Genomic DNA, 22500 nt, shown 5'->3' with positions numbered 1-22500 from the left:
CTCTTCTTGCCTGCAGCGGCCGTCACAGTCTCAGTGCTTTTGCTGCTGTCCTGTGCCTGTCTGCAGGCTGCTGTTTGAGGAAGTCGGCATGGACTCGCTCGCTTCTTGGGAGTTTTGGTTGAGAGAAGCTTTTGCGATTCTGGTCATATTTATGCTGCGTGTTTCAAAGTGTGTTCCACCTGTAATGTATTATGTAAATTTGCAATCCCGCATCGCCAGCAATCAGCGCGAAAACGAGAGCGTTTTCCCCCAACCATTTTCATGAGAATGTAATACTGTAAAATCGCCTCGCCATTTCCTTGAATGGCTTGCTCCCTTTTTCTTTGATTTCGCTCGTCTGGGGGAGCACTGTCAACACTTAGTGGGTCGGTAAAATAGATTATACACATTCAATACCTCCAATAATTGTATAGGAGACGTAAAAGGGATTGATCAACGCCCCACCGTCAAAAAAAAAAAAACGATTTTTTTGACGTATCCATACGTCGCTGGCAGTCAACGGTTGGATTCTGCTTGACGTATCAGTACGTCGTTGGCAGTTAACGTGTTAAGAGCAAAGTACAGTGAAAGGCAGTTAAATATACAGTAAACATAAACAAGGATATAAAATCATAAAAATCGGCCAGTCGGTCAGTCATTCAATCACGGAGCAACACAAACAATCATAATCACAAAGGATATAAACATCGTATAGATCAAACTCACGAACACAGTCAATTATGTGAACATTGGTAGTCTTCAGCAACTCCTTTAGATTGGTTTTAAAATGATGTGTGGTCAGTGTGTTTAATGTGTGTGGTCAGTGTGTGTGTGTGGTCAGTGTGTTTAATGTGTGTGGTCAGTGTGTTTAATGTGTGTGGTCAGTGTGTTTAATGTGTGTGGTCAGTGTGTTTAATGTGTGTGGTCAGTGTGTTTAATGTGTGTGGTCAGTGTGTTTAATGTGTGTGGTCAGTGTGTTTAATGTGTGTGGTTAGTGTGTTTAATGTGTGTGGTCAGTGTGTTTAATGTGTGTGGTCAGTGTGTTTAATGTGTGTGGTCAGTGTGTTTAATGTGTTTGGTCAGTGTGTTTAATGTGTGTGGTCAGTGTGTTTAATGTGTGTGTGGTCAGTGTGTTTAATGTGTGTGGTCAGTGTGTTTAATGTGTGTGTGGTCAGTGTGTTTAATGTGTGTGGTCAGTGTGTTTAATGTGTGTGGTCAGTGTGTTTAATGTGTGTGGTCAGTGTGTTTAATGTGTGTGTGGTCAGTGTGTTTAATGTGTGTGGTCAGTGTGTTTAATGTGTGTGGTCAGTGTGTTTAATGTGTGTGGTCAGTGTGTTTAATGTGTGTGGTCAGTGTGTTTAATGTGTGTGGTCAGTGTGTTTAATGTGTGTGGTCAGTGTGTTTAATGTGTGTGTGGTCAGTGTGTTTAATGTGTGTGTGGTCAGTGTGTTCCACATTTTGACCCCTGGACAGTGAAGGCTGTTTGCCCCGGGAAGGTTTTTCCGGAACGGCACTTTGCAGTTCCCTCCGACAGCGGACCAAAATGTCTTTTGCTTTCTTTTCAGATTATTTGAGGGTTCTTCACCAAAGAAGATAGAGAAACTCAAAACTCTGCTGTGTTACTTCAGGAGAGTCACAAACAACAGTAAGCGCCAAATATAAAATGCATCCCATGTTGTTTTGTATTGAACGCTCCTCCTCTGTTCTTTATATATATATATTTTTTAAGATGTTGAACAATTGTTAATTTCTGACATTTTCTTCTGTCCTAGGGCCCAGGGGTCTTGTTACATTCACAAGACAAAGTTTGAGTAGCTCTCCAAACTGGGAAAGGTATTACACACACACACACACACACACACACACACACACACACACACACACACACACACACACACACTGCACGTATCTATAGAGACCCTTCTCACGGGGGCCATTTTGTGTCGAAAAGGCAGGGTAAACACAGGCGCAAACACACAAGCAAAACACTAATGAGGGTTTCCAACGTCCATGTCCATGCTTGGTCATGGCCGGTAGCCAGGCATTCATTTGGAAGGATGCCCCTCACCTCTCCGTCCATTGGGTTGACTGGCTGCCCAGGCTGTTACCCTGGTTGAGCCATTCACTGATCCTGGCATCAGCTGGGCGCGTGATTTCGAATCGCACATAGGTTACGCAAAAACCACGCCCTGTGCCCGCCGGGATTGGCCAGGAGCAAGTCTTTTGTCTTCTTCTTCTGACAGCTGGAATCTCCCACACCACAACCACTGCACGGCACGCAGCCCAGCGATTTCATGAACCAACTGAATTGCTCTTGATAGCGGACATTGAAATGAATTATTAGTGTATTAACGCTAATGAAACAATAACACACAAGCTTTTCAAACAAACATTTCCCACACACCAGAAGGAAAGTCAAACAACATTAAAATACATTGTATGCTTTGGTGCGATGTAGGATTTTGTCTTTCAATATCCTCATTGCAGCCTCGCTTGGTGTTGTTGCTTCTCACAGGAATGTGTCCCTGTAACAAGAGAGCCCAACATGAGCATGAGCGCCTGGCCAATCCCGGCGCTTGACTGCTGCGTAGGCGGGCACAGGGGCGTGGTTTTTGCGTAACCTATGTGCGATTCCAAATCACGCCAGCTGGGCTGCTCTCCAGTACGTCCGTGCCAAGAAACTGTTCCTGGAGCGGAGCCGTTTATGGGCAGCAGAGTGATCGTGGAGCGGGTGCCGGTGAAACTGTGGTGAAACGACGGTTGACCTCATTAGCTGTGATACAAAGTGCCTGCAAGCAGAGCAATTTAGAGAGAGAGAGTGGCATCAGCGGAGGACCAAAATGCGTGACTCATTAGCCAATGAACAGCCAGGAAGGGGTCTTCGCGCTACTTTTGAATGCTCAAATAAAGCTGATAATGTACAATTTGATTCTAAAAAAAAAAAAAAAGCCTTTCAAAGTACAACACAAACTGTCCATTTTGCTGCAACTCGACAGTGCTGCTTAATCCAGGACCTTACTTCCTGGAACTCTTGAGAGTAAAAAACTGGTCCATTGGAGTCAATGGAGATGTCACGACTCTTCTATATGCATGGCTCTGTCCCCCCTACCGTGAAGCATGGAGGCACTGTTACAGTATACTGTGGGGGAGGAGGGGCTCTACAACAGCAGGCACTGGGAGACTGAAGAGAGAGGGAACAATGAATGCAACTGAATACCGGAAAATGATTGTTGGAGAACTTCAAAGTGCCAAAGACCTTAGATCGGAGCGATTTATATTTTAACGAGGCCATTATGATGACCCCTAAGCATACAGTATGACCTAATCAGCACGGGAACGTCTTCACAAAGATAAGATCAGATCGACTTTATTAATCGCACACATGGGACGTTCACTTGTTCCAGCAGCTCCAGAGTCAAAGTACAAGAAAGGAGTGGTACAGCATCAAACAGAATGAAAGAATAATAAAAAAATAATCAAGATATATATGAACTATAAACACTAAAGATACGGCTGTGTTACCCCTTTTGGAACAGTGAGACAAGACAAGCACATTGACAGTCGTTCATGTTGTATGATGGGCTGTGTGTTACCTGCTCTTTAGTGGAGTAACTGAAAGTCTGCTTGTCTTTTCTACGCAGTTCCCAGACTCAGCTGACACGCCTTCACATCACCTGTGAGGGCACCATCGAGGATGATGGATACGGGATGCTGCAGGTGGGAGTTCCTCTGTAGTTTTGCATTGAGTGCTATTGATTTACATACTGCAGGACTGAGGAGCCGCTACTGATGTAACTCAAGTCAGTCTACCTGGCCTTATGAAAGTCAGTACACCTGCCTACGTCAACCTTTCTACAACGTTTTGCGATGTTACATGAATCCGTGTGGAAGTTAAGTGCCTTTTTGTGATTGGCCAATACCATTGCCACGCCCCCTTTTGGCTCGTGGGTGTGGAAAGTTAATTGGTTCCTCCTTGGCCCATGAGCAACCTTTCTGCAAAGTGTTGTGGTGTTCTGCTGTGACTCCGTTTGGAAGTTGGGGCACCTTTTAGTCTCAACACCAGACCCATGAGAGTTCTTACGCTGATACACTACAGTACGTTACTGCATGCTGCAGATCTCTCCTGGGTCTGCGTCACTCCTAGATCCAACTGATGCCAGAATCCTGGCCGGTGATTGGTTCCCCCAAAATCCTTGGGGCACCAATGAGTAACGACTTTAGCGGACAGGCGCGCCTGCCGCCCACCCAACCTGACTCTGTTGACTTTTGAAAACGAACCACTCTCATTGGTGCTACGACCTGTCAGTCATTCAATTTTGACCTAGGCTTAGACCCACACTCAAAACAACAGCTGTGACTGCGAAGTCACAGCTGACTATTGTTATTATGTGAAGTGCAGCAATTCAACCTAATATTTGAGTCTGGGGAGAGATGAAGCACCTTTTTGTGAGTGGACACGCCCATTGCCATGCCCCCTTTTGGCCAGTGGGCGTGGAAAGTGAATCAATTCTAAGTTTGTGCGTCCTGGTAGCACGCAGACCACGAAGGCTCGGCCCTTCGCGCGGCCGACCCGGGTTCGAATCTGACCTGCGGTCCTTTGCCGCATGTCATCCCCTCTCTCTCTCCCCACCTTTCCTGTCTGCCTACTGTCCTATATAGAAATAAATAAAGGCAAAATGCCCAAAAAAACAAAAAAAAAACAGTTCTAAGTTTGCCTATGACCAGCTTTTCTACCAAGTTTCATGCAAGTCCATTCATAATGTTTTGAGATATCCTGCTGACAGACAGACAGACAGAATGACAGACAGACAGACAGAATGACAGACAGACAGACAGACAGAATGACAGAGAGACAGACAGACAGACAGACAGAATGACAGACAGACAGACAGACAGACAGACAGACAGAATGACAGACAGACAGACAGACAGACAGACAGACAGAATGACAGACAGACAGACAGACAGACAGAATGACAGACAGACAGACAGAATGACAGACAGACAGACAGACAGAATGACAGACAGACAGACAGACAGACAGACAGAATGACAGACAGACAGACAGACAGACAGAATGACAGACAGACAGACAGACAGACAGAATGACAGACAGAATGACAGACAGACAGACAGACAGACAGAATGACAGACAGACAGACAGACAGACAGAATGACAGACAGACAGACAGAATGACAGACAGAATGACAGACAGACAGACAGACAGACAGACAGACAGAATGACAGACAGACAGACAGAATGACAGACACAGACAGACAGACAGACAGACAGACAGACAGACAGACAGACAGAATGACAGACAGACAGACAGACAGACAGACAGACAGACAGACAGACAGACAGAATGACAGACAGACAGACAGACAGACAGACAGACAGACAGACAGACAGACAGAATGACAGACAGACAGACAGAATGACAGACAGAATGACAGACAGACAGACAGACAGACAGACAGAATGACAGACAGACGGACAGACAGACAGAATGACAGACAGACAGACAGAATGACAGACAGACAGAATGACAGACAGACAGACAGACAGACAGACAGACAGAATGACAGACAGACAGACAGACAGACAGACAGAATGACAGACAGACAGACAGAATGACAGACAGACAGACAGACAGACAGACAGACAGAATGACAGACAGAATGACAGACAGACAGACAGACAGACAGAATGACAGACAGACAGACAGACAGAATGACAGACAGACAGACACACAAACGGGGGTGAGAACATAACCTCCTGGCCAACTCTGTTTGTTGCCCAGCCCTCCATGTTTCTGACTGTCACCATGCCTCCTCCCTCAGCTGTCACAGGTTTAGCCAGTCTGCTGCTTGTCTGCCTGTGTATTTTTCTGCATATATGTACACATGTCTCGCTCCCTGTCTGTCTTAACATTGATTCACCTCTGCTCCTCGCTGCCCTCTGTGGTCCGCGGTGGCTGGTGCATTCTTCCTCCGGCTTGACAGCTTTGATGTGCACACACGAGTAGCTCAGAGAGGGGCCCGGGTGGAGCAGAGAGGACCCCGGAGGGTGGGGTGAGGAGAGAGAGGGGGGTGGGGTGAGGAGAGAGAGAGGGGGGTGAGGAGAGAGGGGGGTGGGGTGAGGAGAGGGGTGGGGGGTGAGGAGAGAGAGAGGGGGTGAGGAGAGAGGGGGTGGGGTGAGGAGAGAGAGAGGGGTGGGGTGAGGAGAGAGAGAGGGGGGTGGGGTGAGGAGAGAGAGGGGTGGGGTGAGGAGAGAGAGAGGGGGGCGCAGGGAGGAAGAAGATGACGAGGGTGTGTGGGTGAGAGTCATCTCACAGGGGGCGACCCCCCCCAAAGGGGGCCAAGAGTATCCTCCTGCAAGGCGGAGTGATGGTCTCAGCAGGCCCCGGGACCCACTGGTTGGGGTGCGGCGGACGTTCTGATAGGGCGGAGCGGGGCTGTCATCCTGTCAGGAGGTGTGATTGAAGGGTGACGGGGGTGAGGTTAGGGGTAAACGAGTGAAGGAGATGACGAGGTGAGAAAACATTCACACACACACACACACACACACACACACACACTGTCACACGGAGTGACGTGGCTGTGGGCCAGTGAGCACAACCCTCACCCCTGACAGACTGTTTAATAATTAATGGCAGCATTGTGAGTGAAATATGGCTTGCCCTCTGTCTTCTGTCATGCCCCAAAAACAAGCAAAATACTTCCTGCTTTGAAGAAAATAGGGAGTATAAAGTCTAACCACAAGCTGCAATCCAGGGGTTCAAACCTATAATGGGAATGTTTGATGTCCTCCATTAATTAGACAAATAATTATAATATAATAATAATAATAGACAATAGTGTATCTTAGACTTTGAATGCTGTTTCATTAGGTTTTATGTCAATAATCAAACACTGAAAAGCTGAACATTTAACAATGGTCAAATCCATATTGGCAGACTTTCATGAACTATTTTTGCGATTTAATTTGGATCATATTGCTGGTGAAGGTGTTAGCACACACATCCTTTAGCCTGTAGCAATGTTTTCTTTGTCTGTAGCCTGTATGAGAAATTGAGAAAATTGGTTTGCGTGTTGAATTTCTCCCTGTCTATGTTGTTTTGCTACGATGCCCAGCAGGAAGCAGTGTTGTGATCCTTAGACCGTTACCTGTGTTTAATGGCCACAGTGAGTGGCAGGTAAGGACACACTAACCTCAAACCATGAGCCGCGGTAGATAGCGATATTCCTGGGATGCAAGTTAACGAGCCAATTACATGTCCTTTGCTTCTGACATTAAATGAAGACATTAACAATCTTTTTTTTTTTATGTTTTATGTTACATACTTACTGGCTAATTATTTGGGCTAGCAAAGTCTGTTCATGTAGGCGTAGGCCTGCGTGGAATTTTCTCCTAGCCATGAAAATTGATTAACAACTGTCATGCCATGATATTATTGGTTGAAATCGGGTTTGAATTTGATAGCTGTCGATTTCGTTATGACAACCTGGTTGACTTTTGATGTGAAAAACCAAAGAAATTGGATTTTGTGATTTATTTATTTTTTGCCATACATTGGTAAATAGCTGCACTCTATGACCAAGGATGTGATCTAAAATAGTTGAAAAGTCATTTTTCATTTCAGCTCCACTTTTAAGAAGCAAAAAATGGAGTTTGAAACGTCGAACTCATTTCAGTCACAATTTCAAATGAGCCGTGTGTCTTTTGTGTTGATTTCCAGGTGGACTTTGCCAACAGGCTGGTAGGTGGAGGAGTAACAGGACTCGGGCTGGTCCAGGAGGAGATCAGGTTCCTCATCAACCCGGAACTCATCGTCTCTCGCCTCTTCACAGAAGCTTTGGAATACAACGAATGCCTCATTATCACAGGTACGGTACTTGAACACAGACACCTGTTGGTTTTGAATGCCACAACAGCAGGTTCTTAGTGATGATGATGACTTTGAGGCCTTCAAAGCTCTCATCAGATTGGAGTCAATGAGCCAGGCCCTATTCCCTCTTTATATATTAATGAATGAATGAATGAATGAATGAAAGTTTTATTTACGTGTCAGGACAAATGACATGACCCATCCCACATGGGATTATCAGACACATCAACATAAAGTAATTACCTTACCGATTCCAGTGCATAAACAATACATTCAGGAAATGGACAGCAAAACACAGATTTAACTACAATATGTAGTAAGTAAAATATATGAATTATCTATCATATGTCATCTTTTTCCTCCTATCCCACGCATGTGAGATATATTTGGAAAAAGCGAAGATGTTGTCAAAAAGAAATTCAAGTATGGCTCCTTCTTCAAAATCTAACAGGTTTAGCTCAGGGGAGTGAACTTTTTTAAATAGTATCTCTCGTAAAGGTCCTTACACATCGGGAGCGTTTTTTTTCGTGCGATTAATTCGCACGCCAATAATATTTTCCGAACCTATATCAGTCAATGCAACCGTGCATACCGACGGCGAAGTTTCGCTGAGCGTTATAGCGGTGTTTATTTTTTCGAACCACGGTCAATTTTTCAGAAATTCGCTTCCGACGTGTACACATCTGTGGCTGTGATTGACAGGTGGGTCAAAACTCGCATCGCAATTTCGTGCCGTATATTCGTATCGCTCTTGATGTGTAAGGACCTTAAGTCATGATACAATGGGCAGTACAAAATAAAATGAAATTCATTCTCCACTTCCTTCAACTCACAATATTCACAAATCCTATCCTCCTCCACCGTCCCTCTGTATCTACCAGTTTCAATATGTGAAGGCAGGATACCACATCGTAACTGAGCACATACAGTAAGGACCTCTTGCGTTTAGGTAAATTAAACATAATTTAATAAAAAAAATAAAAAAATGATCTTTTCTGCTCTCACATTCTGTTCTCTGACTGGTCTTCTTATCTTTTTCTGGCATCTCTGAATGGTCCTCTTATCTTTCTCTGGCATCTCTGTCTGGTCCTCTTGTGTTTTCTCCCTCGTCACAACTTCTCTCTCTCCGTTTCTGACTCTCTTTTTCTCCGTTTTTCATCCCTGATCTGTCTACTTTGTCTCTTTCATTTGACTCTGTCCGTCTCCTCCTCCCCTGCTGTCTCCATGTCTTCCCTCCCATCTACGGGAGAGGTTGAAGGTATGTCGTGGTCTGGGTCGTGCAGACACAGGCACATATTCTGAGGAACACCTGCCCTCTGATGTCACTTCCTTATGTTCACTCAGTGTTATATTATCCTAGTTAGCGGCCGACTGAACATAGCCGGCACTACTTTCCAAACATGGCCACCGACCTCTCTTCCTTCCAAAAAGACAGATTATGTGCATTTTGGATTCATATTTCATTGTGTGGTGAGTACCCGAAGCACAACATGTATTTTGGCGCCGTGAGATGTGTGTTTTGGCAGATTTTTAACAGCTGTACCATTAACCTCCATTCTATGGCAATACTAACTAACTTCACGACTGTAGCTCACTGTAAACTGAGCGGACAGTGCCGGTAAGGCATGGTGTATCTTGGTTATGTGGGGTGGGATGTGGCAAATGAGCTAAACTCCAGAAAAAGTGGAGTATCCCTTTAAAGTTGAACCCCTCTGAAAAACAAAGGCGCTCATGTAAGGTGCTAAGCGTCCACCTAACGGCATATTGTCCTTCTTGTATATGTCATCCTTCTTTCTCCGTGCTGCTCCTGACTGTATTTCTGCTGTTTCTTTCTTTGGGTCTTCTGGGAGTTATTTTCTCCTGTTCATTGAGCCCCATGTGTTTATTGGACTCCATTCATTTTTTTCTCTTCCCCTCCTTCCATCCAGTCTGAAGGGAAATCCATTGCATTGATTCACTTGGGACGGCCCAGTTATCCTTCATTTCTCTCCAGCACAATTGCTCTATTTTTCAACCTCCAACTCAGTCTGTGCCTCAGTCAACCTGTTGTAGTGACCCGCCCCCTCTCTCAGTCTGTGCCTGAGTCTACCTGTTGTAGTGACCCACCCTCTGTCAGTCTGTACCTCAGTCAACCTGTTGTAGTGACCCACCCTCTGTCAGTCTGTGCCTCAGTCAACCTGTTGTAGTGACCCGCCCTCTGTCAGTCTGTGCCTGAGTCAACCTGTTGTAGTGACCCGCCCTCTCTCAGTCTGTGCCTGAGTCTACCTGTTGTAGTGACCCGCCCTCTGTCAGTCTGTGCCTGAGTCTACCTGTTGTAGTGACCCGCCCTCTGTCAGTCTGTGCCTCAATCAACCTGTTGTAGTGACCCGCCCTCTGTCAGTCTGTGCCTCAGTCAACCTGTTGTAGTGACCCGCCCTCTCTCAGTCTGTGCCTGAGTCTACCTGTTGTAGTGACCCGCCCCCTGTCAGTCTGTGCCTGAGTCAACCTGTTGTAGTGACCCGCCCTCTGTCAGTCTGTGCCTCAGTCAACCTGTTGTAGTGACCCGCCCTCTCTCAGTCTGTGCCTGAGTCTACCTGTTGTAGTGACCCGCCCTCTGTCAGTCTGTGCCTCAGTCAACCTGTTGTAGTGACCCGCCCTCTGTCAGTCTGTGCCTCAGTCAACCTGTTGTAGTGACCCGCCCTCTGTCAGTCTGTGCCTCAATCAACCTGTTGTAGTGACCCGCCCTCTGTCAGTCTGTGCCTGAGTCAACCTGTTGTAGTGACCCGCCCTCTGTCAGTCTGTACCTCAGTCAACCTGTTGTAGTGACCCGCCCTCTGTCAGTCTGTGCCTCAGTCAACCTGTTGTAGTGACCCGCCCTCTGTCAGTCTGTGCCTGAGTCAACCTGTTGTAGTGACCCGCCCTCTGTCAGTCTGTGCCTCAGTCAACCTGTTGTAGTGACCCACCCTCTGTCAGTCTGTGCCTCAGTCAACCTGTTGTAGTGACCCACCCTCTGTCAGTCTGTGCCTCAGTCAACCTGTTGTAGTGACCCGCCCTCTGTCAGTCTGTGCCTCAGTCAACCTGTTGTAGTGACCCGCCCTCTGTCAGTCTGTGCCTCAGTCAACCTGTTGTAGTGACCCGCCCTCTGTCAGTCTGTGCCTCAGTCAACCTGTTGTAGTGACCCACCCTCTGTCAGTCTGTGCCTCAGTCAACCTGTTGTAGTGACCCGCCCTCTGTCAGTCTGTGCCTCAATCAACCTGTTGTAGTGACCCGCCCTCTGTCAGTCTGTGCCTCAGTCAACCTGTTGTAGTGACCCGCCCTCTGTCAGTCTGTGCCTCAGTCAACCTGTTGTAGTGACCCGCCCTCTCTCAGTCTGTGCCTCAGTCAACCTGTTGTAGTGACCCGCCCTCTCTGTCTGTGCCTCAGTCAACCTGTTGTAGTGACCCGCCCTCTCTCAGTCTGTGCCTCAGTCAACCTGTTGTAGTGACCCGCCCTCTCTCAGTCTGTGCCTGAGTCAACCTGTTGTAGTGACCCGCCCCCTGTCAGTCTGTGCCTCAGTCAACCTGTTGTAGTGACCCGCCCTCTCTCAGTCTGTGCCTGAGTCAACCTGTTGTAGTGACCCGCCCTCTCTCAGTCTGTGCCTGAGTCAACCTGTTGTAGTGACCCGCCCTCTGTCAGTCTGTGCCTCAGTCAACCTGTTGTAGTGACCCGCCCTCTGTCAGTCTGTGCCTCAGTCAACCTGTTGTAGTGACCCGCCCTCTGTCAGTCTGTGCCTCAGTCAACCTGTTGTAGTGACCCGCCCTCTGTCAGTCTGTGCCTCAGTCAACCTGTTGTAGTGACCCGCCCTCTCTGTCTGTGCCTCAGTCAACCTGTTGTAGTGACCCGCCCTCTCTCAGTCTGTGCCTCAGTCAACCTGTTGTAGTGACCCGCCCTCTGTCAGTCTGTGCCTCAGTCAACCTGTTGTAGTGACCCGCCCTCTGTCAGTCTGTGCCTCAGTCAACCTGTTGTAGTGACCCGCCCTCTGTCAGTCTGTGCCTCAGTCAACCTGTTGTAGTGACCCGCCCTCTCTGTCTGTGCCTCAGTCAACCTGTTGTAGTGACCCGCCCTCTCTCAGTCTGTGCCTCAGTCAACCTGTTGTAGTGACCCGCCCTCTGTCAGTCTGTGCCTCAGTCAACCTGTTGTAGTGACCCGCCCTCTGTCAGTCTGTGCCTCAATCAACCTGTTGTAGTGACCCGCCCTCTGTCAGTCTGTGCCTCAGTCAACCTGTTGTAGTGACCCGCCCTCTCTCAGTCTGTGCCTCAGTCAACCTGTTGTAGTGACCCACCCTCTCATACTGTATGTGTAGGCTACCTCATGGCACTATTCAAACGGTATCAAAAAATATATTTATTTTAATAATAATAATAATTTCTTAATTTCTTTCGCCGTTCACCACCACTCATATATTTTTCGACAACGCTGAAGCAGGAAGTAGGCGGCGACTTTGGCTCTAAAATATGAGGAAAATGAGAATATGAGTAAAAAACAGTGTGAAGTTACAGCACACTAGACTAGAGTTGCCCACCATAGTCATAATGGTAAAATGTGCCAGATAACTAGTAACCAATGCAGACTTCTTCCTCTTCAAATTCACTTTTATTCCTCTCTAATTAAATCCTGTGGGGAAACACAGAGACGTGTGTAGGTGTTTTTAATCAGTGGAAATGCTCTTACCCTCAGCAAACCAAGAAACACTGCCAATTGATTCATTAGTCAATCGATATATATGACAGCTCCATATTTACTTCTCTCTAACAAGCACATCTCAGATCTTTGACATCCGCTCGTCGTGTGACGCCGGCGTTCATGTTTTTGACGTCACGAGAGGCGTCATCATGATGGCGTGTGTGTGTGTGTGTGTGTGTGTGTGTGTGTGTGTGTGTGTGTGTGTGTGTGTGATGAATCCATCGTCTCGGGCAGCTATTCTAACTTAGCAGTCTGGCCACTGAAAGCGCCGCTCCCCGATGTTGCCAACGTGATTGATTCTGTTGCTGCAGAGCTTTTCTGAAGCCGTGCCAAAGCAGACGAGACAAATTGCATGTGGGCAAGCGGAGGACTACGGCTTTGCATGGTCTGATGGCCACTCTCGTAGCCTCCTCTATCTTCTACACGGCCGCCTAGCCTAGTGCTTAGAGGCTGGAGCAGAGTGGTGTTGAACAGCAAGAGAGAGAGAGCCAGAGTAGAGTCAGAGCCCCTAACCCGTGTTGAAAACAGCTTCTAATTAAGGCTGGCTGATATGGATGTATATATATATATAATATATATCAATAAGAAAGTTACTAGTGCACATCCAAAGGGAGGTGCAGGTCACAGCAAGATAAATCCAAGGGACTAAATAAAACAGCAGCTAGTCAGGGAGAAGTCCATAATGTAGACCGCACACAAGATGATCATCTTTGGAGTGTGCGGTCTACATTATGGACTTCTTCCTGAATAGCAGCTGTTTTATATATATATACACATACACACACAGTATATACATATACAGTATATATACACACACACACACACACACACACACACACACACACAGTATATACATATATATATACTGTATATATATATATATATATATATATATATATATATATATATATATATATATATATATATAATCAGTATTTTCTATGAAGTGGGCTAAATGTTCAGTTGTAAGTAGGGCTGGACGGTATGGACAAAATCTTTGACCAAATACCTCTATCGATATTGCGACAATATTGTAGCCGTGACTATTGGTGCTTTCACAAGATATTTGCACAATGAGATTTTAGATAAATCATCATCGGGTTATGTGGATATAATGAAAGGTAAAGGCAAAGTCTGGTAAGTTCAGAAAATGACGTAATAAATGCAGCCTTTAAAACCAGGAAAAGACAACACATATGCCATATCACAATATTACGTTATCCAAAATCTAAGACGATATATATATAGTCTCATATCACCATATTGATTTAATATAGATATATTGCCCAGCCCTACAGTACTTCCAATGCCCTTCAGTCAATCTAAAAAGCCACTTCTTGCGTCTTCTTTGCTTTTGGGCGAGCCCAGACCTTCACACACAGCCAAGATCTCATTGTGTTTGGTGCCATGCTGTCTCCTTTGACACGCGTGTCCCTTCTTCAGAGTCACCTTCAGCGCTTAGTCACTGTCCTCTTCCCTGTCCGTCCTCCATCTGTCCCTCCCTGTCTGCCTCCTCCTCCCCCCCCTCCTCCTCCTCCTCCTCCTCCTCTCCACTTAACGTTATTACATTTTGGACAGAGCGGAATTTATAACCTAACTAAGGTCGTGGCTCCACTAATGGAATGGACCATAGATTCATTAAAACGTTGCAGGATATTCCTCGCACGCACGCACCGCTTCCACTTTCGGTCAAGTCTCCGCTCCTAGTCTGTCTCTTTATCTCCTCCTCTGTCTCTCTTTCTCCTCTATCAGATTAAACATATTCCCTTTCCAGTAAAGGTGTCCTCCTGACGTGCGTCGTCGTCTTTGTGTCCATGCGGGCTTATAGAGAGGCAAAAGTGACCGCCTACTTCCTGCTTCAGCACTGTACCAGAGATTTTCACCCGCCATTTATTTTCCCATAGACATTTCGTAAAACTGCTTATCAAAATAGTTTTACTCATTCAAACCAAACGGTTCAGATATATTTAGAAACAGGAGAGATCGCATAACATTTCACTCGGACCAAAACGTAAAACAAATTGCGGATTTAAAGAAAATATTTTTTTGATGATGATGTTTTTTAGTTTTGGTCGGAGTGAAATGTTCTATGGTCTCTCCCGATTCTAAATATAGCTGAACCGTTTGGTTTGACCAAGTAAAACTATTTTTATAAGCATTTTACGAAATGTCTATGGGAAAATAAATGGCGGATGAAAATCTCTGGTACAGTGCTGAAGCAGGAAGTAGGCGGTCACTTTGCCTCTCTACTGAGATTGGAAAGCAGAGGGCCAGGATTTAATCTAATGATGGCAAGCCTGTATGCCGGGATGCTGTCATGGGCGGTCACCAGGATAAATAGGCTGAAGGTGACGGAGGAGGAGAGCTGTGTTGATGGAGGAGAGATACAGGCCATGTACCTTTTGATGTTAGGAGTCGCTGGCTGTTGTACTGCGGTTCGGTTGGCTGTCTGCACTTAGGATGCGGTTCCTTGGTTTTTCAAAAGAAAGTCTGTTTTTTTTGCCCACTCAGCCAAGGCTTTATATAGAAACATAATTCTCAGATGCTTAAGTGTGCTGTCTGTTTTTTTGGTGTGTCTTCTGGCACCAGCCAAAAGATCCATTAGCTTGAGTCATGCTTTGGCATAGGGGGGCACAAAGAAATAATGTACCCGTAGACCTTCCTTAGCCAACCTCATTTTATTATAGCAGAAGCCTTGGTAGATTCGTTATGCTTGAAATTGAATTAACTCAATTATAGAAATTAAAGACGTCTCTCTATTGGCACTGGTATTTTCCTACAGCTTTTCAAAAGCATCTCGCTGTCCTCTGAATGAAATTGAGCATAGAGACACTGCGGAGCGCGTCATCATTCAGAAACCACGCCCGAAACGGGGGGGAACCAAAAACTTTCCCCCCAACCCTGGCGTTCTCCTATGTCACGTGCATGGTCGCGTGTTGCACACAAAGATCATATATACGGAAGATGAACACTCCAACTTACTTCCTTGACAGCTAGATCCACATTTTTCTTCTCGCCAATTCTCAATGGCTTCCTTGTTTTGCTCGGGAGTACAAAAAAACTTTAATTGGCGACTCTTTTTTTTAACATTTGTTGTCTGCGCAGCCCACCACACAACAGCTTTTAGCTATGTTTAATTCAAGGAAAACTACGCTAGTTGTGTGGAAATGAATGGAGAGCTTTCCCCCGTGATGGGTGTGGCCTATTTCATTCAGTGTCTCTATTGCTCTAGAAATACTGTATACTGTAGCTTTAGTAGTTGTTGTGATCTTAACTACAGTAGCAACGCCCCCCCCCTCCCCACTGTGCTAGTAGCACACTTATCTCTGCCAGTATCTAGAAGCTCAAAGGCTATGCTAATCACATGTCTTAATTCCTGCTGTTCATTCAAATACTGTGTGTAACAAGGTTACTCCATACATAATTCATATGCTAGGCTTTAATGGGCATCGTTTTCTGCAATGAGTGCAACATATAATAATAATGACGAATGATGAAATCTTTCAAACCTCCAAACACATACCAGTAGGAGTTATGAAAGGACTAAGTCCTTGGTAACAAAGGTGTAATACCGTTATTATTGTATTAAGCTTGTTTCCCTCAGGATGGATCGTTTTGCAAATGTGGCCAAGGTTAACTTCTTCTGTTCTGCCCATTTCTTCCCATTATGGCTGAAAGCTTTTCATTTCGAGCCCTAAAGCGGATTACTTATTTAATCAATGGCCTTTATTTATGGCAATCCAATACACGCTGATACTGTGTGTACCCGCATGGGGAGGATAGAAAGCATTCAATTTGATTTAAAGAAATATGGTGCTGAAAATAGATTGAGGCTGTGTGCTGCTCTGACTTGCTAAATGACAGTTTTTCTCCGCGTTTGTCTGTCTCGTTCTCCAGGTACGGAGCAGTACAGTAAATACTCAGGCTATGCCGAGAGCTACAAGTGGAAGGACAGCCACAAGGACGAGACTCCCAGGTACGGTATTATTATCCTATCTTTTATGACATATTTTTGTTTTCTTGCTCTGATGAATCCAACCCAAAAAATCATCAGTCCAGTACAGGCAAGAATAAGATGGAGTTTGCATGTTCTCCCCGTGCCCCCTGGGGGTTTCCTTCATATAGGAACCCCTCACCAAAACATGCAATATCCTGGTCGCTGAAGTGGTGCCTCCTCTGGCACCTGTTCGGAGGCAGGGGAACTCGTTGGAATAGCATGATCCTCCCACGTGCTATGTCTTTCCCCTGTCGGGTGAAAAGAAGCGGCTGGCTACTGCCCATGTCTCGGAGGAAGCATGGAGCCAGTTTCGGCTCTCCCCAGATCGGCAGAGGGTGGAGCAGCAACCAGGATAAATAAATTAAAATGTGCACTAATGGGGGATAAAAAAGAATAAGAATAAGAGCAGCTACGAGCAAGATTTTCGATTGTTATTAAACAGTCTAAATTGAATATCGATGCCTCACATCTTACCTCTAATAGTAGACGAGACCAACGCCGAGTAGTCTCGCTTGAACCCCGAGTGAATCGGCCAGTGTTGTCTTGATGATTAGTCTGTCTGCGGCCGGGGCAGATCAGGAAGTGAAATGAAACGGTTTGCGGCAGCCACTTCGGCCATAACCACAAAATAACTTCCAAACAAACTGTTAGAATATAACGAGAGATGTTCGCGAGAGCAGCAAGCCCCTGGATGTAGCGAGCATGCCGTTCTCCTTGTTTATGGTCTGTTGCTAGGCAGAGCGAAGCGGTTGAAGGCACGCAGCTGCCGTAAACCGTTTTGTTTCACTTCCTGGTCTATCCGGCCCGCCGGAAGACAGACTAACAGACTCTATAATCATCAAGAGAGCAATCTCCGATTCACACGGCTTTGGTCTCAGCTACTATTATAGGTAAGATGTGATGCATCAATATTACATTTAGACTGTTTAATAACAATCGAAAATCTTGCTCGTAGCTGCTTTAAGAGGGAAAGATCTTGTTCCAGTCCTCCCACCTCTCTGATTACGTCGCCCTCATTCATTCTTCTCCAGGGATGACTGGCAGAGACGCTGTACGGAGATTGTGGCCCTGGATGCTCTGAAGTTCAGGCACTTCCTGGAGCAGTTCCACCCTGAGAAGATCTGCAGAGAGCTCAACAAGGTGAGAGATACGCCCCCCAGTCTGTGTGGGCAGCAGTGTTGGGCAAGTTACTTTCAAAATGTAATATACTACATAATACTAGTTACTTTCATTTGAAAGTAATAAGTTACTTTACAATATTACTGTCTGAGTAGAGTAACTTGTTACTTGTTAGACTACTTTTGCATTACTTTCATCAAAATAACTGCAGTAGCAGAATGACATCGCCGCCCCGGAACCATCCTGAAAAATAAATTAAACCGTCTTGAAGTCGGTGTAAACCGTCGAAAATTCTAAATGTGATCCTTCTCCTTTGTTATTGTCATTATACAGTGGTTATTTGCATAAAACTACACAATTTGATTAGGAAATGTAAATAAAATGTATCTTTATTTAAATATCTGCTTTGACAAAAAGAATGTAACTCAATTTGTAACTTGTTACTTGACAAAGTAACTGGTATAATATTACTGAAATCCTATTGTAATAAGTTGTATTACTGAGTTACTGCTGAAAGTAATATATTACATGTAATATGTTACTTTTGTAATGAGTTACCCCCAACACTGGTGGGCAGTGCTGGGCAGTGGGCACAGCGATCTAGAGAATGCTGTTGGCTGGCAGAATAGCATGCATTCCCAAAATAGAAGCATACCCAGATATTGTTGAAATGAAGGCAAGTTGGCGGAATTGGTTGATTTAAGGTGGGAATGTTTTGACATCTGCTGTCATCTCCATCTAAACCCTTCTCAATATCCATCAACCTCTTTCATGGTGACTTTTTGGAGTGCTTAGGTGCTGTGTCAGTGGGTGGGATGCGGGGGTTAAGCTTAATTTATACTTATTAGAAAGTGTCGCTCAGCACATGGTCGCAGACGGAAAAAAAAAGTGTTGCTCATGGTGTTGCATTTATACTTCAGTGAATGTTCGCCTCGGTTCAACGGTCACGTGACACTCGAACGCTATTAAACAGACAGCCAAGAGAAGAGAGGGAATGGAATGCACAGTGAAACCACCTCGGAGGCGATATGTAACGTACTTGGCTGCAGCCGCATATAAACGACACACAACCACACAACTCACCTCCTCTCTCTCTGGGAAATTGGTCACGATGTTCTTTGTGATTTTCACAAAGTCATACATCAAGGACAGGCTGATAAAAATAGCGGGGACACGTTCATTCATTTCAATCGAGCGAAAACCAAAACAAGGAACTCAAGCGCGTGCCGTCTATATAGCCAATCAGACTTGCGCGACACTTGAAAGTGTCGACTCAAGTCCTCATTTCTGTCGGCGACGGTTTCAAAAGTGTCGGCAGACAAAGCATAAATTAGGCTTCAGGGGTAGCAAATTTTACGTTTTACAAAAAAAAGAAAAATGCTATTTCACATCATTTTTGACCATTATTATTATTATTATTATTACTACCATATCTGTGTACAAACATTCGGAAAAGCCAGAGCAGATAATAAATAAGCAACACCCAAAAAGACAAAACTTGCTCAAGTAGTCCACCGGGGGAGCAACAATGATTTTACATTATTAATTTGGCTTAGGCGGTGCCAAAAATGGCTTGGGTGCTCCGCCTAATCCGTTATAACGGTAGGGGGAAACCCTGGGTGAGGAATAATTGTGAAGTATCTTCCTCGTCATCTTGAATACGTCGTTTAGAACGGGCAGCTATGACAGCAGCTGTCACTTTCAAATTGACGGGAGGATTGTCACAGCTGTCCAGCTGCTAGCATCGCTGTTGTCACTCAGGTAGCTGTTGTGACTAATGGCCTCAACAGTACACCTTCATTTGGATGGAAGCCAATTTATCACAAGCATTTTCCATAAAGGACACAATGCACATTTGTCTTTACTGCCTGTGTGTGTGTGTGTGTGTGTGTGTGTGTGTGTGTGTGTGTGTGTGTGTGTGTGTGTGTGTGTGTGTGTGTGTGTGTGTGTTTCATATGGACCTTGAGTCTGAAATAAAGTCTTGATTGGTTGATTGATTGATTGATTGATAGATAAAGAAATGAATAAAAACAGCCTCAATTGTTGATACTTTTGAAAAGATATTTAACTCAGGTAAGTATAGGAGGATGGTAGACATTAGGGATGGCATGATATATTGAAATTCAATATCGCAATAGAAAAATGTGACGTATCGCTATCGGGTAGAAAAGGTTAGCTACATTTTATTCTGCTGTAGTCGTGTAATCACAAATTAGACCGTTTACCCATCAGGATTCGATGAGCTCTCCACCCAATTTATTGTTTGCACTTATTTACATTCTAACAAGCCAAAGGGATCACTAGAAAGATTTGTGTCTCAGAAATCAACATAATTCTGCACGGTCATACTTTGCTGTTGTCATCCAACTTTTATTTATTACATCGTATATCGTGGTTGTATCAAATCGCAAATCCCATATTGCGTATTGAATCATATCTTGAGATAAGCATCTTGTCATCCCTACTGGACATGGAGGATTTATTTTATTTTATTTAAAACATCAGAGCTCATACAGTTGAACTTTGACATAATTTGTCAGGTAGCAGCTGCAGAGTTGATAATTAAAGACTCGGTGATCTGTAACACTGTTGTTGCTCAAGGATACTAACATTGTTTCCATTGTACTACTACACAACAGCCGTTTACAGTGTTGGTATGGTCAGTTACATGAGATCGATTTTTTCCTGCCTGAGGAAGGGTTTATATTCAAAAAGCGTTCCAAGTGATCTGCATGTTGTATATCAAGCCTGTTTCAAAGCCTACAAAATGCTATAAAGGTGCTTTTAAGGCATTAAAAAAGTATTTTTTGCATTATTGCAATATATCATTATACAGTGGCTTCCCTCCTCCTCATTCATATTATCGGTTTTTCCTGCCCATTGAAGTCTTAGGTAAAATATCATGCAACATATCATTATGACTCCTGATTGGGTTTTCATTTGTCTTGTAAGTGCTTATGGTGTAACTTCCTGTTTTCCCCATAACATTGTGCTATTTATAATATGTGCAAATAGATAAGGAATATGCTATTTGCACCTGTATGTCAAATACGCAGAATTTAAAATGTTTAAGCACGTCTAAAGTATGCACATGACATGTGCACCTGAATATGCCACTGTCTCTGACTTGTCTTATCACTCTACTGCCTTATTGCTTGTTGTGTCTCTTGTTGTTTTTGCACTCATATGCCCTGTTATACTTGTACTATGTTGTAAACGGAGTCCACAGCACAAGAATTTCACACGTGATACTTGTACCATGGAGTGACAATAAAAATCTTGAATCTTGAATCTTGAATCTATTTGATGGCCCAGCTTGATGTCCAGCCCACCAGATTGGGGACAACACCACCTAAGCCTTTTAAATCCTGGAGGAGGGGGGGGGGGGTCTTTATTTATTTTTCAATCTCCATCCATCAGCAGAAGAGAAGGAGAAACACTGAGAGAACACTGACTTTTGACTTTCTCTCCCTCCCTCCTACTTCCTGTGCATTTATCCCTGCAGGCGTACTGTGGATTCTACCGAAATAACTGCAACAGCCAGCACCTCTCTGCAGTAGCCACTGGCAACTGGGGTTGCGGGGCTTTTGGTGGAGACACACGACTCAAAGGTATCATCTGCTAAATTACAAACAAGAATGTAACCCCGTTGTGTGTGTGTGTCTGTGTATTTTCTTTTAGTTTATTATTATTATTATTATTAATAATACGTGTGTTCTTATAATTTTGGAATATGACTAGCTTGATCTCTCTGGTGCAGGTCTGGGAGTGGCTGGTGTGGGTGGGTTCAGGGGGATTGGTACTGTTTGTACTTTATATACTGTGAAAACGTTGAATAAAAAGACCTTGGTTAAAATAAATACGCACAAGAGGCAATGATGTACTAGGAATCAACCATGATTTCACATAATTCTCTACTGATGCAGGGCGGCAACATGCATCATATTGCTTCCATCCAAATCATAACCCCAAATTCTTCCTGGGATTTAATCACAAAAACTCAGACAAGATCACCCGTCCTGGGCACCCTACCCCCCCCCCCCCCAGCGCGCCACACCCTTTGTCCCAGCCCCCGTCGAAGGACACGGGGCATTCCTGCTGTCCAGTTAGCTGAAGCAGAGCTCTCTCCTCCCCTCGGCTCAATCAGTCCCTCTCCTTGGGTGTCACTCACTCATTTACGTAAGACCTATCCCATCCCTCCCTTTATTGATCAGCTGACACACATTTATGTTTTCCATTAAAAGGGCGATTGATTACGGGGTCGGCACTCCATAAATCCAGGCTGACACAGGTCTCTGCTGGCTCACACTACATCACTCTGCATATAGGCAGCGCTCACCTATGCCCAGTTCAGACTAGGCGCTCGGAGCCCTCGGCCAGCTGTTTTTCTCAGCCAGCTGTTTTTCTCGGCCAGCTGTTTTTGGAGCTTGGCGACAACCCCTCCCCCCCCCCCCAGATCAGCACTCGCTTGTTAAAGCTGCATCCAGCAATGTTTTTGTGTTCAAATAAGTGTTAAATGGCTCTGTATTCTGACAGCAATCATTGAAATAGTGTTTGGTCAGTAACTTGGAACCCCCTAACCCCCCGCTGTCCTCTATCTCTCTCCTGTAGTCCTGCATGCAGGGCGGACGTATCTCCGCAACCCTAAAGGTCCTTACACATCAAGAGCGATGCGAATATACGGCACGGAATTGCGATGCGAGTTTTGACCCACCTGTCAATCACAGCCACAGATGTGTACACGTCGGAAGCGAATTTCTGAAAAATCGACCGTGGTTGGAAAAAATAAACACCGCAATAACGCTCAGCGA

At 45.0% G+C, this 22500-nt stretch overlaps 1 protein-coding gene across 1 annotated transcript in view; it reads left to right on the top strand.

Annotated features, from left to right (window-relative positions):
- The window catches only part of parga (poly (ADP-ribose) glycohydrolase a), a 60045-nt gene that overhangs the window by 29045 nt on the left and 8500 nt on the right, over positions 1-22500 (top strand). The window contains exons 9-15 of the mRNA XM_083658041.1: positions 1545-1624; positions 1752-1812; positions 3621-3696; positions 7723-7870; positions 16471-16549; positions 17602-17710; positions 21195-21300. Coding sequence (XP_083514167.1) covers positions 1545-1624; positions 1752-1812; positions 3621-3696; positions 7723-7870; positions 16471-16549; positions 17602-17710; positions 21195-21300 — 659 coding nt within the window. The remainder of the gene's footprint in view (positions 1-1544; positions 1625-1751; positions 1813-3620; positions 3697-7722; positions 7871-16470; positions 16550-17601; positions 17711-21194; positions 21301-22500) is intronic.

This window comes from Poromitra crassiceps (genome assembly GCF_964638095.1).
Source record: "Poromitra crassiceps genome assembly, chromosome: 22".
In the NCBI taxonomy this organism is placed as follows: domain Eukaryota; kingdom Metazoa; phylum Chordata; class Actinopteri; order Beryciformes; family Melamphaidae; genus Poromitra; species Poromitra crassiceps.
Note: the sequence above shows the minus strand (reverse complement) of the source record. Positions and strands in the feature narration are given on the sequence as shown.